The sequence below is a fragment of the Antechinus flavipes genome, chromosome 2 (genome assembly GCF_016432865.1).
Source record: "Antechinus flavipes isolate AdamAnt ecotype Samford, QLD, Australia chromosome 2, AdamAnt_v2, whole genome shotgun sequence".
Taxonomy (NCBI): Eukaryota; Metazoa; Chordata; class Mammalia; order Dasyuromorphia; family Dasyuridae; genus Antechinus; species Antechinus flavipes.
In genome coordinates this window covers 34,828,777-34,846,922 of record NC_067399.1, presented here as the reverse complement: position 1 = coordinate 34,846,922, position 18,146 = coordinate 34,828,777, and the positions used below count along the sequence as shown (strand labels likewise).

General features: G+C 45.4%; 2 gene segments (V, D, J or C); both read left to right on the top strand.

The window, feature by feature from the left end:
* The window catches only part of LOC127547486 (immunoglobulin kappa light chain-like), a 387,121-nt gene that overhangs the window by 144,604 nt on the left and 224,371 nt on the right, over positions 1 to 18,146 (top strand).
* Positions 17,010 to 17,954, top strand: LOC127547500 (immunoglobulin kappa variable 2-30-like). The segment is given in 2 exon segments: positions 17,010 to 17,066; positions 17,300 to 17,954. Coding segments are annotated over 2 exon segments (384 nt in total).

The following is an 18,146-nucleotide window of genomic DNA, read 5'->3' as shown; positions in this document are numbered from 1 at the left end:
CAGCCAATTCTCCACTGTCCTGGATGCTTCACTTGTCAGCAAAGTACTTAAGATTCACTCTTTTGTCCAGTTAGACAATAAATGTCTCTGCTTTTCCTTCTTAGCCTAAAGACAGTAGAAGGAAGCAATGGGCCCATGTAAAAATCTTCACCATTCTTCTCCTCTAGATGCTTCTTAAAACCAATAGATGTCAAAGGAGTCTGGGTAAGTGAAATAACTTTTTTCCAGCCAATCCTGGGGGAGCTTTTTGATGTAGCAGATAAGAGAGCTGGGCCTGGAGTCCAGGGGAAGCCTTTTCCTGAGTTCACATTCCAGGCTTGGGGTCAGGAACCTTCCTCTTCCACAGTTCAGATCTGGCCTCAGACACTTACTAGCTGCATGACCCACAGCAAGGCACATAGTTCTATTTGCTTCAGTTCTTCATCAGTAAAAGAAGTAAGAGAAGTAGATGGCAAACTAGTCCAAGATCTTTCCTAGAAATTTCAAATAGAGTCATGAAGAGCCTTACTGAGTATTAAACATCAAAAAACACAACAAAACTCTAGTCCAGAACCCCTCACCTGAAATCTTCTCTCAGTTCCCAGCCCATCTGCCACAGCTCCAAGAGGGGACTTGCCAGATCCTCTCCCTTTAATGTTGCTCCCTCCTATATTTTCACTTCTCCCCAGCTTCCTCTTCCCCCATGACCTCTGTCTTCTCTTTCCTTTCTCCTCCCACCTTGTTTTCTCCTGACCAGGGCAGTTGTATAGAGGATTAAATACAGTCACTGAGAGAGCTCTTTCAGAGGATGGAATAAGAGACTTGAGGGAAGTGATAGGAGGCCAGTTGATCTCTCCCTCTTTATCACACAAGGAGGACTCTGACAGACTAATTCAAGTTCTTCTTTGGTAGATTCTAGATTTCTGACTGAAGGCAATGCTTGAGATAGAATTTGCCACCATTGCATAGAAGCATTTGGAAAAAAAAAAGACTAGGAGAATTCTGGGAAGATGGCAGAGTAGTTTAGAAAATTCCAAGCTCTATTAAAAAGATAAAATGGCACCTCAGGAAAAATGTCCAGTGACAAGAAATGAACACAAGTGGGGGCAGAGCTGGCCCTCCTGGAATGACCAGAGAAGGTACCAAGGGTGGACCTCACATGGAGGTTTGGTCAGTGTGAAAGGTAACAACTCCAGGCAAGCTCTGCTGAAACAGCAAGCAGTGACCCTGGGGTAGCTGGGCAGGGAGGTAGCCTTGGCTGAGGCACAGGAAGCTTCATCTCCCAGACAGTGTGGGGAGTGTGAGGTCAGGGAAGACTGAGGGAACCCCTCATAAACAAAAACCCCTGTTTATGAAGGTGCTGGGGCCAACTGTGCTGCTGAGAGTCAGCCCTGCCCAAGGGGAAACCAGCATATGCCTGGTGATGGCAGAAGGAGTAGGACAGGGACACTGCTGGCTGTGGGCACTTACAGAAGGATGGAGTCCCTGGGGAGGAATCAGGGGAAAATAATGTAAAAAGTTCATGCAGAGAACAAGAAAAACCCACAAGGAAGCAAAGCAAAGATGGGCAGCTCTGAACACAGTGTGTAGGATTTATTATAAAGAATTAGTTTTTAAATTTAAAATAAATAAAAAAATAAAAAATATTAAGAAGAAAAAATTTTTTAAATGATAACATATCATTCCATTGCTCTCTTCAGGGAAGTGGGGGAGGGATAGAAAGCTGGTTCCCCTAAACTATGCTAAGGAATAAAAGGATGGCTTGCTTTCCATTTTAGGAGGCTCCATTCTTAGTGCCCAAAGCATCCTTACTTAGTGGGACAGCAGGTCATGGATTAGGATAAAGTGCAGGATATCAGTATCTGTCTTATGTTTTATGCCTTTAGGCTGGGACAGCTGAACTACACATTATTGACTCTTGTGCAAGCCCTCTTGCTTTTGGAACCATTTTTGTTCTTATTTCAATAATTTTTGGTATTTTGTAACACAATTTGGGGTTTCTTTAAGAAGATACTAAAGGGATTTCCCATTTCATCTTCCAGCTTATTTTACAAATAAGGAAATTGAGGCAAACAAGGATAAGTGCTTGCTTAAGCTCACACAATTCAGGATCCAAGGCAATATTTGAGCAAGAAGATGAAAGTTCCTAGCCAAAGACTGGATACATTACATAGTGCTAGCAGTCTCATAAAAAAGTAAAATTGATTAAAAGAAAAAAAAATAAAAAAATAAATCTAAGGGCAAGTAAGATTTGTGGGAGCACGTATCACACAAGGCTCCAAGAATCAGGGACATATTCAAGGTCTGAAGGTCTCAGGGCCTTCCCCTGAGCTGGAGTCAATCACTTCTGCTCCCAGAATCCCCCACACCTCCCAGCTGCTTTGCATAAAGAGATCCCCAGGGGGAGGGCCTGCAGACACAGGAGGATAAACTGGGCTTGAGGCAGAGCAGCCACAGGGGAGGAGTCACTGCAAAATGGAGTCTCTGTCCCAGCTTCTCTGTGGGCTCCTGATGCTTTGGGTCCCAGGTGAGAACTTGAGACAACGAAACACGGAGACGGGCAACGTGACATGAGATGGGAGAAATTAAGGAAGCTCAGAATCTCTGGGGACAGGAGCCAGTACAGTCCAAGGGGGAATGAGGATTTCTGTGAGGTCAGGGGGATTTTCAGAGCCAAGGAGTCTGTGGGCCAAGAATCAGAATGAAAGGAAACTCTGCTCTGTTTATTTCTTGTTGGTTTATCACTAATTTCTGTTCTTAGTTTCCAGGGGAGAAATTGTGCTGACCCAGTCTCCACCCTCCGTGCCTGTGAGCCCAGGAGAGAGAGTCACCATTAGCTGCAAGGCCAGCCAGAGTGTCACAACCAGTGATAAAAAGACTTACCTACACTGGCTCCAACAGAAACCAGGACAGTCTCCTCGGCGACTCATTTATAAGGTTTCCAACCTGCAGTCAGGAGTCCCGGCCCGCTTCAGTGGCAGTGGTGCTGGGAAGGATTTCACCCTCACAATCAGCAGTGTGGAGGCTGAAGATGGGGCAGTCTATTACTGTGCTCAAAGATCTTTTACTCCTCCCACAGTGTTACAGCCCTGAACAAAAACCTCCCCAGGCCTGGGCTGGCTGCTCAGGGAGGCCCAGCTGCCTCCTCTCCTTCCTCTGCTGCAGCAGCTGCTGGGGGCCTGCTCAGGGGCAGGGTCTCTGGGGCTGATGAGACAAAAGGGACTCGGGGCTCAGGGGAAAGGCCACAGTTTGAGAGCTCGGTGCTCTGGGGACTCTTGCTCCTCTTCAGCCATGAGCAGAATCATCAAAGAAAGAACCACCCACTCAGACTGGGTCACCCCACAATGCCCTGGGCCTGAGGCACTCTCCCATTCCTATTCCATCTGCCTCCCCTCGGCACAAGAAACAAAGAGAAAGTAGCAACTTCTGGCCAGAGATTCTTTCTGTCCTTTCTCCCTGACTCAATATTCCACAGCAGTCAATGACTCTTGGGACCAAGAGCACAAGAAGATCAGGTAACAGGCTAATGAACTCCATCAATGGCCCCAGCTTAAAATTCATATCCTCTAAGCAGCCAGATGGCACGGGGCAGCTGCCCTGGAGTCAGGAGGACCTGAGTGCAAATCCAGACTCAGACACTTCATATTTTCCAGTTGTGTGACCCTAGGCAAGTTACTTAAGCCTAATTGCCTCTGGAAAAAAAATTCACACTCTGGATCCATTTTCGCTGACCACACATTTAAATCAGATTTTTATCTACTTTTATTTTATCTATTCATGCCTGGCACTATAAAGATCTCTCTGGAGTCTCCTCTGTCCACTCTTTTCAAAGGAAGACTTCAATTCCTACAAAGAAGGGGAATAAGAGTTTGGTGCCAAGAAGCCGGACATTCGGCTCTCCTCATAGTTTTGGAGTCTGCTCAGAATTATAACGACCTCCCCCATCTTAATAATATTAATCTAATAAAACTAATTTTTTATAATCCAATTGATGGAAACTGTGATCTTTGGGGGAAGGGTAAACCTTGTTTAGAATCCCAACCCCTCCTACATCTTGAGGGGCCCCACGCTCCTATTTAGGAGAAACTCCCATAGCATCTCCACCCACAATTCAATTGGAGATCTTGGCCTGGGGCATAATCACCACCCTTGAGTGGAAGGTTCCCCAGGTCCAGGCTAGAAAACCCCAATATCATGAAAGGCTGTGTGCCCAAACCTTAGCAAAAAGTGCTGACAGGATGTTGCCTGCTGAGAAAGCTGTTTTCTCAGTGAAATAAACCCCCTTTTTTTTTTTTGCCACAAACCTGCCCTGTATTTGTTCAAGTTTGCACATTCTTTTGCATACCCTGCCACCAGCCAGGAGATTACTCAACCCTCATTTCTCACACCTCCATCTGAACTCCTCATTGCGATCCCTTAGTAGGAAAAAGCTGTGGAACATTCCGCATGTCAACATATAAATATATACAGAGAGGGGAAGAAAGAAAGGGAGAGAGAGACAGAGAGAGAGAGAGGGTGGAAAGGACAAACAAGAGTAATATCTCGAACCCATTCCCCTTATCAAAGAAAGAGATTTATTCTTCAACCTTTTCTTTTCTAAGAAGCCCATCTCTGGGCTTCAGGTGAAACTGATGCTATATCCAACCATTCTGAAGAACAATTAACAACTATACCCAACGAGCTATACAACTGTGCCATAACCTTTGGTGTGCCTGAACACAGCTAATTCTTTCCCATTTTCCAGGAACTGATAAAACGCTCATCCTGGGAACTTAGTTTTACATCACCACAGCGCATTAAGAATATGTACTTAAATAGAGTGATTACATCATTAGCTAGAGAATTATTATCTCCTCAATCACACTGAGTCTTAAGTATACCTTTTCAGAGATCTGGCCCTCTACAACTATCTTCAAAGGAGTCTCAACATCTCAATGTACATCCTTGTTTCTGCCTTTATTTCCCCTCCTCCCCTGAGGAACTCTCAGGGTTATATTTCCCCCATAAAAGATGTGCTTTTGATGAAGATCTTTGCTAAATCCTTTTCAGGACAAAGGCTGAGATATTCTTTTCCACTATATAGTGTCTACCTCCAATTTGTCTGCTAAACTGCTCTATAGTGTACTCCCATACAGTCAGTGCCAGTCAATGGTGTCCTCACACCTCAAAGCATATCCCTCTAATGCCTTCTTCCAAACCCCTTTCCTTGCCAACTCTATTGCCCTCCCGAATCCATTTCCTATTTACCTCTCCTGTTGTTTATTTTACTTCTTCATTTTGTCTGTAACCTCTTCTAGTAAATAAAAGGAAAATTGACTGATGAATCAGAGGCTACCAGTTCTTCATTTGGATGTGGACGGCATTTTTCTTCATTACTGCAGAGAACATTAGGAAGTTCACAGAGAAGGTGAGACAACTGGAAAGCTTCAAAAGTTACAGGTTAAACTGATTGTATTCAAAAAAAACCCAAGCTACCCATAGGAGAAATCTGCAGCTTCTCTCCTTTTCTTTGGTGCTTTCTTTGTACTATTTATTTTCACTTTGCCTTCGATAGGTCTTACAATGATGGTTCCTAAGAGAATGATAAATCAGGGGATGGGCCAAACTGAAGTTTCACATCCTATGTTTATTTTCTTCAAAAACCAAATTTTATGAGTAATATTATTTGTAGAAAACTTTGGAAATGTCTATTTCATTATCAGAAATTTGGGGGCATGCCAGTATTAGTAGACATATTAATTTTGGCAAGAAGGAAGGTTTTTTTTTTCCTCTAAGTATGGTAGATGAGAGGAGATAGGTTGAGCACACTTTGATTCTTAGAGTTATACAAAAATAAATTCTTGGACTCTTAGGCTGGTAACCTCATCAGCCCCAATGGGGACTGAGAGTCCTCCATGCCTTCCCTCCTGTGCATTGCATTTTTATAATCTTCCAAAAATCCCATACAAAATGTCAGCTCCACATACTGCAGACCTTTCTCTGATTTAGGAAATTTCTGAAGGTTAGGAAGATAATATCCTAATTCCCCCCTGAGTGACTCTCAAGCTTCCTATTTGACCATCCAAACTTTCTTCCTGATGATACATGCCCCTCACCATATAATGACAAGACTTTCAGCACCAAGTCATGGCTAGTTGTAAATCTGCTTATAGCCACAATCTCACAATTTTCAATTGTCTTTGGGTCACTTGAAATTGAATTGAACCAAATAAAGGAATGAGGAGGTTCAAAGTTTAGGTTTTTAATGGAAGTCACAGGAACCTGGGAGTGAATTCAGAGACCAGCCTTAAGTTGGTTAATTCCATGCCTAAAGATGGGCTGTCCAACCCTCCCAGCCCATTGTTCTGCCAGTCCACATCCTTCCTTATGTGGTTGGATCTTCCTTGTACCATCTAAGCCTCTTTCTTCAGTTGTCTTTGAAGCTGATCTTTTTCATTCCTCTCAAACTAATTTTTCTTTAGGGGATTTCTCTTTGCTAATGATTTTATTTTATTTCTGTTCACAGAGAAAAATAGCAATTTCCTTTATCTCTCACTTAGTTTGCAAACAGAAAACCCCAGGTGGCAGTGAAAAGGAAAGAGGACCCCAGTTCTAGCTTCAGGCTTAATTTCTGTATTTCCCATGTCCATGGGCTACAAGATGTGGCTGCTGAGTTAATAGTCATGATCTTAAGCCTCACAAAAAGAAAATTGACTTGCTGGGAGGCACAGTACCAATGGACAAAATGAAGCAGGAGGAAAAGGACAGAGGAACACATAAACTTTAAGAAGATCTTTTCCAGCAAGGAAGGTTAGCGACTCTGGACAGGAAAAATCCACTAGGATCTTGAATTGAGTTAGGTACCTAACACAAGGGAAATGGGATTGATTTTGAGACTTTTCTAATCTGTGTCAAATAGAGCCAAGTCATCCTGACCAGGGAGCTGAGATGTAGAACTAGGTTCAACACTGCTGCTGATTCACTCAATTCTTCTTCACAGAAGAAGATTTTTTTGGGACTCTTTGGGCTTCTCTGATTAGCAGTTTGAATGGCAACAACACTCCCCCAAGGAATTGTCTATTCATTATCTGAGTTCTCTTAAATCTGCTCTTCCCCAATCTAGACTCAGGCCAGATGACCGCTGGATTTCGCACCCTTTGCTATTACAAGTGTGAAGATGGCTTGATCGCTTCTCACCAAAGTGCCTGATCATTGGGGAGAATCAGGTGTAGATTAGTAGTTGTCCTACTTGGGTCCTCCCCAAGTGAAAGAATGGGAAATTCATTATGGAAATCCTTTAAAATGTTTCCTTTCTCTACTTTTCAAAGGGTAAGTGTGAGGTATTATTTGAATAAAAGAAAATCCCCTTCATCCTAGTGTTGAGCTTCTATAACAATTAAAAAAACTCGTCTATTTTTTCCTATTGTGGATGAACTGCCATCCCATAATAATAGAAATTCACCCTCCTTGGATATTTACCAGATGCTCTCTACCATCACGATTCTCCCTTTAATTCATGATTTTCCTCTAGTGTTTATGCCTTCTTGGGTTTTTTTTGCTAAAGCAATTGGGGTTTAGTGACTTGCCCAAGGTCACATAGCTAGGAAGTGTTAAGTGTCTTGAGGCCAGATTTTCACTCAGATCGTCCAAACTTTAGGGCTGGTGCTCTATCCATTGTGCCACCTACCTGCAACTGTCTTCTTAATATACATTACTATTACACAGAGAGAGAGAGACACACACACACACCCTACTACCTCTAAAGTTTATTTTGAATAAATTATATGAGGATTATTCTCAACTCTAGAAGGTTAGTTACCCTTTTAAGGGGAAGTGATACATTTCAGGTCAAATTTGTAGCCTATTCTAGGATGTCAAGTTCACTTCTTTGTTATGCAAACTTATGCATTCTATGCCCATTCTGATACATCAATACTTTAAATGCTGGGTGCCTTCTTGGATTTAGAATTATACAATTTCTCAGTCTCTACTCATCTTGTAGAAGTATTCTTCCCAGTACTCACAGTATAATGCACCTCAGAGAGCACGGTCATGAAGTACATGAATAGAAAAAGCTGTGGTCATTGGTGACTCTGGAGATATATGTTTCTTTAGTGTGGGAGGAACCATGAGAAAGGGATGCATGGATGAGACATGAAGGAGATTATTGGCGTAAGGGCATGGAGATGTGCAGGAGCCCAGAAAATTCATGGGAATGAAGCTGATCAGCTTAGCTTTGGCGGGAAGGACAGGTAGATGGCAGGAGGAACCAGGTGGTTTATGTGGTGGCTATTATGTAGCAAACACTAATATTTTATTTAACAAATTACATCATGTTGATTCTTACAATATCAACATGTTACTGTTATCCCCACATTACTATTAGAGAAACTGAGGCTAAGCAACTTTGTATCTAGTAAGTATGAGAGGTGATATTTGAATTGGGGGTTTCATTCAACAATTTACCCACTATGGTAACTGGCTGATTATGAAGAGGAGCAGTTGGAACAAGCTTATACACTTAAAGAGAATATTAGTCTCATCAGTCCCAATAGAGAATAAAATCCCTCCAAGCTTTTTCTACCTGGGCCATTCACATCCATGACATTCCAGAAAACCCACATGAAGCTTCAGCCCAAAACACTGGAGATTTTTGTCTGATTCTTTAAACTTCTGAAGGTGAAATCCAAGTGAAGTGGACCACACCTGAGGGAACCATTTATCTTGGTCACCAATCCTCACCCATATCCTGTGAACTTAAAGGGAGATCATCCAATTGCCAAAGCACTCCCATCCCATCCCTCTGGTGAGGTGAATTCTACTCACACGATTGGGTGAGAAAAACCCGCGTGCAAATTTATATAGAAAACAGGCCGTTCCTAGGGATGATTGAGGCAGGGGCTGATACATCTGTTACAACAAAATCTGATTGGCCTGAATGGCCGCTACAAACCCGACAGTAACAGTCAGTGGGGCCGGCGGCAGGCGGCAGGCTTCCCAGTCTGGCAGAATACGTCAGTGGGAGTGTGAGAATCAGAAGGGTGTCTTTGGGCCTCTTGTCATCGCAGGGCTCAGAACCTCCTTGTGGGGAAGAGACTCACTGACAGCCCTTTGGACAACATTACACACTGAGGGAAAGGAACGGCCCCTGAGAAGGCCCTGGCTGTGCCCCCCTTAACAAGGAACCATGGCCGACCTATATGGGTGCATCAGTGGCCCCTCCCAGATGGAGAATCACTGCCTTGAGATCCATCCTTGTGGAAAGAAAGAAACTGGGTCACACGGAGCCCTCCTTCAGCGCTAATAACTCACTGCTTTTGTCATTAGGAAAAGGAACAAAGCACGGTGCCTGTGAATTGATTTGAGAGCTGTGGGCGCCGCCATGCAACCCATGGGAGCCCTAAACCAGGCCTCCCCTCCCCCACAGGGTCCCTAAGGAACATCCCATGGTGGTTCCTGACACGAAGGACGGCTTTCATTCTATTCCCTTGCGTCCCACAGGCAGGGAGAAGGTTGCCTGTTTCCAGTATTAATGTATAAGCTCCTGCCACTAGGGGGCAGTTGCTACAAGGGATGGCTGACAGCCCCTCCCCCCCCACCTTTGCCAATGGGGCAGACAGGTTCTTGCTGGGTCAGAAGTTCTTTTGCTCCATTACATGGAGGATACGCTGGTGGCCACTAAGGAAGAGGCGCAGTTACCATGTGTTGTGTAAAACACCATTCGAGGACCGGCTCAGCAGAACCTGGTGGTGGCGCCGCAGGACAACGACGCCGCCTCCGTTTCTCTCTCGGGCACATTCCCCCAGAGCTTCCGGTGTCTAGGGCGCCCCCTGCGGCGGATGGGAGTAAGCACAAAGCTCCGACTTCCAAGGCCGGCGGGACTCCCGGTGGCTGCGCTCCCTCCCTCCGCGTGGCTGCGCTCCCTCCCTCCGCCGCCCCTCCTCAGACACCTGAAAGGCCGCCTGCCCTGACAGCACCAGGCGGAGGCCTGCAGGGCCCGCGCAGCGCCACCCCCTGCTCCCTCGCTGTGCGCCAGCTTCCTCTAGAACCGATCCCTCACAGCCCTGACGCTGCCGGCGTTTGTAGACAGGCCCTTTCCCGCCGGCACCGGGAGCCGCCCACATCACTGCTGTCTTTATGCCTGTCAGGCCCCGGCAGCTGCCCCAGGCACATGCGCACGACGCGCTCCCGTCCCGATCTCCCTCGTCAGGCTCAGGAAGCATCGAGCAGCAGAGCCGCGGCCTGTGGGGGCTCACACTGACGGCCCGGCCCGTGTTCGAGGGCGATAAGGGACCTGGTGCCCCCTTTGCCCTTCCTGTGGCCTGCGCTCTGAGTCCCCTGCCCATGAGGCAGACGCTGCCGTTCGTTGTCTGCCCGCTCCCTGCGGAGGCCCGACGGCGTCTCTAGAGCAGAAGCTGCGGCTACTGTCGTCCCTGCGCTACTTGGGCTCCTTCCCTCCTGCTCCTCCCAGCACTGCAATGAATCCTCGTGGGGCGTCTCCCAGTGCCGGGGCAAATGTGACTCGTGTTAAGAGGCAGAGCATCCATGTAACCGTGGATACGCCCTCTCAGTTCCTCATGGCTTCACCCCAATCAGGAGAAGCAGTCAGGCTTTACCATTGCTTCTCCACTGCCCGAGTTTCACTTCAGACAGATGATGGACCGGCTTATGCATCTTCTGCCTTTTGGTCCTTCTGCACTGAATTTGGCATTGCCCATCCCACTGGCATCCCCTATAACCTTACAGGACAAGCCATTGTTGACCGGGCTAATTGTACTCTCGGGATGCTCCTGTCTAAGCAAGAAAAGGGGTGTTGGGGTTCCCAAGACCCTCCACCCGACTCACGTGGGCCACTTAGATGCGGTGATATATACATAGTTACCGACGATTTTCATATTCTGTGGCTCTCTCCCCAGCAATGTGTCTCTGGCCCACGCAGAAAGTGCTAACGAGCACACTGCCGACAAGGACAAGTGCCCTCTCTCCAGTCATGTGGAGGGGCTTAGATGGCATCTGGAAGGGCCTGGGTTGGGTCAAGGTTTGGTGTCTCAGATAGCTCTTATTATTCCAGATGCAGACCCAGCAGCAGAGGAATGTGTCCCCACCAGGACCATCCGGGACCTGGGGAACCAGGAAGAGAAGGACCAGACTGCTTTCTCAGTGGGCAGAAGGGTCCTGGCAGCTGAGTGAGCTACCTCGGCCCATCTACAAAGACCTTTGTTGAGGGAGCCTGTTATATTGGGTATGTTGATGAGGCTGGGACAACCCGAGCTGTCCTCAATTGAATGAGAATTTAGAAATTCTATGGAAGCTGATTTGCTCCTGAATAGTGTTGTCTCTCTTATCCTGCAAGGTTTGGGCTCTCTCTGTACTCCTTGGAGCCTGGGAGATCCTGATCAAAGGAGATACCATTTCAGAGTGATAATCTTAAAGGGAACAGTTCCCCTCCCCCTTCACTAGCACAATATTCCATAGCAGTCAATGATTCTTGGGACTAAGAACACAAGGAGATCAGGCAACAGGTTAATGAAATCCATCTATGGACTGAACTTAAAATTCACATCTTCCAAGCACCAAGATGGCACGGGGCAGCTATCCTGGAGTCAGGAAGACCTGAGTGCAAAGCCAGACTCAGACACTTCATATTTCCTACTTGTATTACGTTGGGCAAGTTACTTTACTTTAATTGCCTCAGGAAAAAAAAAAAAAATTCACACTCTGGTTCCATTTTCTCTGACCATGCTTTTAAATCAGATTTTTAACTACTTTTATTTTATCCATTCATGCCGGGGGCTATGAAGATCTCTCTGGAGTTTTCTCTGTCTATTCTTTTCAAAGGAACACTTCAGTTATTACAAAGGGGAATAAAAGATGGGTATCAAGAAGGTGAACATTCTGCTCTCCTCATACTTTTGGAATCTCCTTAGAATCATAACGACCTCCCCATCTGAAAAAAATGTTAATCTAATAAAACTAATTTTTTATAGTCCAACTGATGTAAATTGTGATCTTTTTGGAAAGGGTGAACCTGGGTTAGAATCTCAACCCCTTCTGGCTTTTGGGAAGGGCCCCAACTTCTTGTTTATAGGGAAAAGTCCCGTAGCATCTTTACCCACGATTTAATTGGAGATCTTCGCCTGGGACATAATCACCATTAGTCCCTAGACATTGGCCTCCTCAATTTGGGCCACAAATCCCAATATAATCAAAGGTTATGTGCCCACCCTTTGCAAAAAGTCCTAATAGGTTTTTGCCTACTGAGAAAGTTGTTTTCTCAGTGTAATAAACCTATTTCATTTTTGCCACAAATCTCACCTGCATTCATTCTTTTGCAAAGCCTGTGAATTCTTTTGCAAAGCTGCCACCTGGCCTTGGGATCTCTCAACCCTCATTTCTCACACCTCCATCTGAACTCCTCATTTCTATCCCTTAGTAGGAAAAGACTGTCTCTATCCCTGTGGAACATTTTGTATGTGAAGACATATATAAGAGAGAGAGAGAGAGAGAGAGAGAGAGAGAGAGAGAGAGAGAGAGAGAGAGGAAAGCAAAACGAAGAGAAATATCTCAAACACATTCCTCTTATCAAAGCAAGAGGATTTTTCCTCAACCTTGGCTTTTCTAAGTAGCCCATTGCCTCTCTTTCATCATCCCTCCCTGGACTTCAGGTGACACTTATTCACCATTGCTGGAGTTATGAACATATCCAACCCTTCTAGAGAGAAATTAAGAACTGTGCCCAAAGGGCTATAAAACTGTACATAACCTTTGATGGAATTCCAGCTTATTCTCCCCCATTTTTCCAGGAAATGCTAAAATGCTCATCCTGGAAACTTAAGTTTCCCAGACTCTATTATCATTTTTAAGACAACTATGATGTTCCCAGACTGCCTTGATTAGCATCTTTAAGATACCTGGGATGAGAGCCCAGGCTTTCCCAGACTGCCTTTGATACTATCTTCAAAGCAAAATCAACATCTCAATGCACATCCTTGTTTCTGCCTTTATTTCCCCTCCTCCCCTGAGGAACCCTCAGAGTTATATTTCCCCTATAAAAGATGTGCTTATGGGAGCAGAGGGATGGAAGAGGGAAAGGGAAATCAGAGGTTGCTCATACACAGCACTTTCTCCCAGGGAGGTGTAACTCCCCATCACTGCCACACACACAGATGACACTCACACCGTCACACAGGTGGGCACGAGCCACGATTACAGGCATAAAGAACTAAGAGAAGGGAAATGTGGAACCACAATCCTGATGCCGAGTTTTAAAAAGAGGTTCATTCATAACAGGGCTTCATGACCAGGCCTGCGGTGTTTGTGCAAGCTCAGGAAACATCAGTTCTGTGATTTGGCTCCTGCAGAATTCACCCAGAGGGTGAGGGCAAAGCATTGTTGCTCTCCCAAGGTCAGGACAAAGTTTTCTTGCTGGGCCTTAGCTCTGGGAAACAAGGTGTCTCCTGAAAGGAAAAAGAGAGGAGTGGAAATAAAAATGGTGGTCATGGCCTGGGGAGCCTGACAAAGACAAACAAAAGGTTTGCTGAGCAGAAATTCTACTTGTCCTTGCTCTGAAGCCCCATCCAACTTATTTTTCTTCTACACAACCAGCCACTTAGAGTGTCACTTCTAAATCTTACCCTTTTTGTCAATGGCAGTTTCCTTTAAACCAGAGAAATCCTGAGCTCCTCAAACCGGCTCTCTCTCAATTGTAAAGATTAGCCCAGCCAATTATCCATGGCCCTGGATGCTTCACTTGTCCAGAGTTGACAACACCTTACTTAAGATTCACTCTTTTGTCCAGTTAGACAATAAATGTCTCTGCTTTTCCTTCTCATCCTGGAGGTGATAGAAGAAAGCAATGGCTCATGTAAAAATCTTCACTTTTCTCCTGCTCTAAAGGATTCTGAGCAAGTGAAATAACTTCTTTCCAGTCATTTTGATGCGGGAAAGATTCCTTTCTAGATTCTCACCCTCTCCTAGTTAATAATGTAAATTGCCCTTTAACTCACAAATCCTGGTCCCTTTGAATTCCAATAGAAGATTTGACCTGTTCCCAGCCCCACCTGGATATGAGCCAACTTTGGGGCTACACCCGAAAGCCCCTCAAGCTAAGTCTCCTATTATAAAAAGGCCATGCTGGGAACCCCTCTTTGCAAAGATTCCAAACATGGCTACCATGTGAGGACTCTCTGTCCACTGGACCCTCTCTCCAGTGCCCTCCTTATCTCTACCTTCCCCTATACTTTAACTTTGCTTACCCAATAATAAACCTCTTTTATCAATCTAGCTCTCCGGGCCAATAAATGCTTTTATTGGGAACTCGCGCCGCTACTAGACCCCCTTGCGCCGAATCTGTACCCCAAACCTGCCACTAGACCTTAACCCTAATTTCATTTAGGTACCCCAAAGCTAGACCTCAACAATTTCAGGGACTTCTATGATGTAATAGTGTGCCAGGCCTGGAGTCCAAATAATACCTCTTCCTGAGTTCAAATTCCAAGCTTGAAGTCAGGAACATTCCTCTTCCAGAGTACAGATCTCCTTAGACACTTAGTAGCTACATGATCCACAGAAAGGCACATAGTTCTATTTGCTACAGTTCTTCATCAGTAAAAGAAGAAGGAGAAGTAAATGGGAAACTAGTCTAGGATCTTTTCTAGAAATTACAAATTGGATCATGAAGAGTCTGACTGAACATTAATGATCAAAAACCCAAAACAGAAATCCAGTCCAGAATCCCTCACCTAAAATCTTCTCTCAATGCCTAGCCTATCTGCCACTGCTCCAATAGGGGACTTTTCTGGTCCTCTCCCTTTAATGTTGATTCTCTCCTATATTTTCACTTCTCCCCAGCTTCCTCTTCATCCATGAACTGACTACTCTTTCCCTTCTTCTCCCACCTTGTCTTCTTCTGCCCAGGACAGTTTTATAGAACTGTCGTTCTATACAGTCATTGAGAGAGCTCTTGCAGAGGATGGAATAAAAGTCTTTTTTTTTCCTAAATAACTTTTTTATTGACAGAACACATGCCAGGGTAATTTTTTACAGCATTATCCCTTGCACTCACTTCTGTTCCGATTTTTCCCCTCCCTCCCTTCACCCCCTCCCCCAGATGACAAGCAGTCCTTTACATGTTGAATAGGTTACAGTATATCCTAGATACAATATATGTGTGCAGAACCGAACAGTTCTCTTGTTGCACAGGGAGAATTGGATTCAGAAGATAGAAATAACCCGGGAAGAAAAACAAAAATGCCAGCAGTTTATATTCATTTCCCAGTGTTCTTTCTTTGGGTGCAGCTGCTTCTGTCCATCCTTGATCAATTGAAACTGAATTAGCTCTCTTTATCGACGAGATCCACTTCCATCAGAATACATTCTCAAACAGTATCGGTGTTGAGGTATATAATGATCTCCTGGTTCTGCTCATTTCACTTAGCATGGAATAAAAGTCTTGACAGAAGGCACAGGAGATCAGTTAATCTCTCCCTCTATATCACACAAGGAGAAAGACTCTAAATGCTAGATTAATTCAAGTTCCTCTTTGGTAGAGTTTCTAGATTTCTGACTGAAGTCAATGCTTGGTATAGAATTTGCCTCTGTTGCATAGAAGCATTTGGAAAAAAATGACAAGAAGGATTCTGGGAAGATGGCAGATTAGCTCTTCAGGTTTCCCCTATAAACAAGGTAAAATGGTATCTCTGGGTGAATATAGAATGAGAAAAAATGAACACAAGTCAGAGCAAAACAGAACAACCAGAGAACATGTGAAGTGTGGACTTCACATGGAGGTCTGGTCAGGATGAAAGGTAAACATCTCCAGGCAAGCTCTGCTGGAACAGCAAGCAGTGAGCCCTGTGGTAGCTGGGCTGGGAGGTAGCCTTGGCTGAGCCCCAGGAAGCTTCATCTCCCAGACAGTGTGGGGAGTGTGAGGTCGGGGAAGACTGAGGGAACCCCTGTTTATGAGGGAGCTGGGGCCGGCTGTGCTGCTGAGAGGCAGCCCCGCCCAAGGGGAAACCAGCACATGCCTGGTGAGGGCAGAGGCAGTGGGGCAGGGACACTGCTGGCTGTGGGCACTTACAGAAGGATGGAGTCCTTGGGGAGGAATGAAGAAAAAATTAAGTAAAAAGTGCATGCAGAGAACAAAAGAAACCTACAAGGAAGCAAAGCAAAGATGGGCAGCTCTGAACACAATGTGTAGGATTCATTGTAAAGATTTTGTTTTTAAATTTAAAATAAATAAAAAGATTTTTAAAAATGAAGGAAAAATTTAAATGACAACATATCATTCCATTGATCTCTTCAGGGAAGTGGGGGAAAGATAGAAAGCTGGTTCCCCTGAACCATGCCAAGGAATGAAAGGGTGGCTTGCTTTCCATTTTAGGAGGCTCCATTCTAAGTGCCCAAAGGATCCTCAGTTAGTAGGACAGCAGGTCATGAACGGGATAAAGAGCAGGATATCAGTATCTGTCTTATGTTTTATGCCTTCAAGCTGTGAGCTCACTATACAATGTTGACTCTTGTGCAATCCCTCTGGCTTTTGGAACCATTTTTGTTCTTGTTTCAGTGATTTTTGGCAGTTTGTAACACAATTTGGGCTTTCTTTGAGAAGATACTGGAGGGATCTGCTATTTTCCTTTCCAAGTTCTTTTAAAAATAAGGAAACTGAGGCAAACAAGGTTAAATGACTTGCCCAGACTCACACAATTAATATCCAAGGCAAGATTTGATTTCAGGAAGATGAATGTTTCTAGCCACAAACTGAACTCTTTACATACTGCAAGCAGTCCCATGAAATAATAACAAACAAAACAAACAAAAAAGGATAAGTACAATTTGTGGGAGCACTTATCACACAAGGGTACAAGAATCAGGGACATATTCAAGGTCTGAAGGTCTCAGGGCCTTCCCCTAAGCTGGAGTCAGTCACTTCTGCTCCCAGACCCCCCACACCTCCCAGCTGCTTTGCATAAAGAGATCCCCAATGGGAGGGCCTGCAGACACAGGGAGATAAACTGAGCCTGGGGGCAGAGCAGCCACAGGGAGGACTCATTGCAAAATGGAGTCTCTGTCTCAGCTGCTATGTGGGCTCTTGATGGTTTGCGTCCCAGGTGAGCACTTGAGGCAACAAAACATGCAGACGGGCAATGTGACATGAGATGAAAGAAATCAAGGAACCTCAGAATCTCTGGGGACAGGAGCCAGTGCAGTCCAAGGGGGAATGAGGATTTCTGTGAGGTCAGGGGGATTTGCAGAGCCAGGGGACTGTGGGCCAAAAATCAGAATGAAAAGAAACTCGGCTCTGTTTATTTCTTGTTGGTTGATCACTAATTTCTGCTCTTAGTTTCCAGGGGAGAAATTGTGGTGACCCAGTTTCCAGCCTCGGTGTCTGTGAGCCCAGGAGAGAGAGTCACCATCAGCTGCAAGATCAGTGAAAGTGTCACAGACAGTAATGGAGACACTTACCTATACTGGCTCCAACAGAAACCTGGACAGTCTCCTCGGCGACTCATTTACTTGGTTTCCAAGCTGGACTCAGGAGTTCCTGACCGGTTCAGTGGCAGTGGTGCTGAGAAGGATTTCACCTTCACAATTAGCAGTCTGGAGGCTGAAGATGGGGCAGAATATTACTGTGTTCTAGGATCTTATTCTTCTCCCACAGTGTTACAGCCCTGAACAAAAACCTCCCCAGGCCTGGGCTGGCTGCTCAGGGAGGCCCAGCTGCCTCCCCTCCTTCTTCTGCTGCAGCAGCTGCTGGGGGCCTGCTCAGGGGCAGGGTCTCTGGGGCTGATGAGACAAAAGGGACTCGGGGCTCAGGGGAAAGGCCCGGTCTGAGAGCTTGGTGCTCTGGGGACTCTTGCTCCTCTTCAGCCAGGAGCAGAATCATCAAAGAAAGAACCACTGGCCCAGACTGAGTCACCCCACAATGCCCTGGGCCTGAGGCACTCTCCCATTCCTATTCCATCTGACTCCCCTCAGCACAAGAAACAAAGAGAAAGTAGAACCTTCTGGCCAGAGATTCTTTCTGTCCTTTCTCCCTGGCTCAATATTCCACAGCAGTCAATGACTCTTGGGACCAAGAGCACAAGAAGATCAGGCAACAGGCTAATGAACTCCATCATGGACCCAGCTAAAAATTCACATCCTCCCAGCAGTCAGATGGCACGGGGCAGCTGCCCTGGAGTCAGGAG